This window comes from Sphaeroforma arctica (assembly GCF_001186125.1).
Source record: "Sphaeroforma arctica JP610 unplaced genomic scaffold supercont1.865, whole genome shotgun sequence".
In the NCBI taxonomy this organism is placed as follows: Eukaryota; class Ichthyosporea; order Ichthyophonida; genus Sphaeroforma; species Sphaeroforma arctica.
The window spans coordinates 3653-5827 of record NW_014039693.1 but is presented as its reverse complement, the minus strand read 5'-3'; the positions used below and the strand labels follow the sequence as shown (position 1 = coordinate 5827).

Sequence of the window (2175 nt, the reverse complement as noted above, 5' to 3'; positions counted from 1 at the left end):
GATATATATATACATATACATATTATATTATATATATATATATATATATATACATGGTTGGCATCATTGCAATGTACAGTGAATTAGTACTTCAAATCTATATGCAGCGTACATATCTGTGAAATGCTCTACTGCGTAGGTGTCACGTACGTATTCTCAAACCAATTCGTATTCTTAATCCGTATTCTACCATTAATAGCGCACGGTAATATAGAAAACGTTCCTCCAGTGGACGCAGCGGGTCATGCAACTCACATACAAATGCACACTTACTTTCGTGTGTATATGCACACTACTGTAAAAGTTAACACAAAAACACAAATACACATTCTCCTAAACCCTAATCCCTAAAAAACTCTAAAACCGTAAACCTCTCTCTAAACGTTCTTCTCTGCATTCCCTACTGCGCCTTAGTACAGACTGGTCTGTCCTTTTCACAGAACACACCTGGGGCCGTTGGACTTCTTGTCAAAGAAACTGATGCCGTGTATGAACTTGTTGAACCCCGAGGGCATCGCGGCAATCGACACTAAAATCTCATACAACGGTGCGCACAACTGTATGTGACGGAATAGGCAGTTGACGTGTATGTGACGGAATAGGCAGTTGACGTGTATGTGATGGAATAGGCAGTTGGAGTGTATGTGATGGAATAGGCAATTGGAGTGTAGGTGTCGGAATAGGCAGTTGGAGTATATGTGACGGAATAGGCAATTGGAGTGTATGTGACGGAATGGGCAGTTGGAATATATGTGACGGAATAGGCAATTGGAGTGTATATGACGGAATAGGCAGTTGGAGTGTATGTGACGGAATAAGCAGAGTGATGTAGGTAAACTAGGTGCGAGTGACTAAGCCTAGATAGGGTGCATGAGGTGCCTTCGATCCTTGGCGTATATGTGCACCTGGCGGATCAGGCAGGTGCTTGAGGATAACAGCATTTGACTCGATCACGGACGACTAATACCACCTATGTGTATGTTTGAGGTAAGTAGCGGTGTAAGCTTACGTTGGTGTGTACAGTAAGAGACCTAGCTGCCTGTGGCGCAGACACATGCACTCCGGCTGCACGTGATAGGGGTGACACGGCTGCACTTCATAGCATTGCCCACACCACAGAGAGCCATGGAGAGATGTAGGGGGAGTGTGACTAACAATCACTCGCCCCAGCTAAAATAGAACTGCACCACACCAATCACTCACCCGAGCTAAAAATAGAACTGCACCACACCAATCATTCACCCGAGCACAGAGATGGCACAGAGCAGGGCACATTCAGTTGAAAAGAGGACCGGGACAGAAGAAACGGGTGCAGGGGTGCAGCAAAACGAGACACCATGTGCAATACAAGCACGCGGCGAGCGCACTACACACACAAACCACACACAGACAAAAACCACAGACAGAGACGCCGAAGTAGCCACACATTCTCAGAAACACCTGCACGCTAACACTCGGGAATTCGACCGTAATCTCACTCCCCCCACTCACTCCCACCCACGCACACACGCACACACCCACGCACACACACACCCACGCACACACGCACACACCACCACCCACGCACACACCACTCATACACGCACACACACTCTCTCTCTCTCACACACACGCTCACACACACACACACTCTCTCTCTCACGCACACACACACTCTCTATCTCTCTCTCACGCACACACACACTTTCACACACACAGGCACACACACTCTCTCTCACACACGTACACACACTCTCTCTCACCCATCCACACACGCATACACACACTCTCACACACACACTCACACACTCACACACCTTGATGGCTAGTGCGTTGGACATGCTGGCCAAAGAATTAAACACAATGGACGCAGTATTCTGCATCTCCAGACTGACACCCTCAGCAACGGCCCCTGAGATGTTGGAGTCTTCATTGTCCATATAAGGCATGCTGGCTATCCTCTGTGCCGATAACACAGAGTTGGCCATGGCCTGCTCAGCTGCCTGGGTGAACGCCTGGGTTTGTGGTATGTGGGTATATATTTTAGTGTATGGGTGGGATATGACATGTAGGTATAGTATGCGTATATTTATGGCAAGAGGCGTGATTGGGGTGAGTGATTGATTGGTATGGCCACATAGAAAGCGTATACGCAGACAGCTGAATCGGGTGAGAGTACTTGCTGGAGTTTCTTAA

At 47.6% G+C, this 2175-nt stretch overlaps 1 protein-coding gene across 1 annotated transcript in view; it reads right to left on the bottom strand.

The window, feature by feature from the left end:
• Positions 1 to 434: 434 nt before the first annotated feature.
• SARC_08980 (hypothetical protein) overlaps positions 435 to 2175 on the bottom strand; it is a gene marked incomplete at its 3' end in the record, with an annotated part of 4813 nt that continues 3072 nt past the window's right edge. Inside the window, exons 4-5 of the mRNA XM_014297019.1 lie at positions 1797 to 1994; positions 435 to 557 (exon numbers count right to left, since the gene is read on the bottom strand). Coding sequence (XP_014152494.1) covers positions 435 to 557; positions 1797 to 1994 — 321 coding nt within the window. The remainder of the gene's footprint in view (positions 558 to 1796; positions 1995 to 2175) is intronic.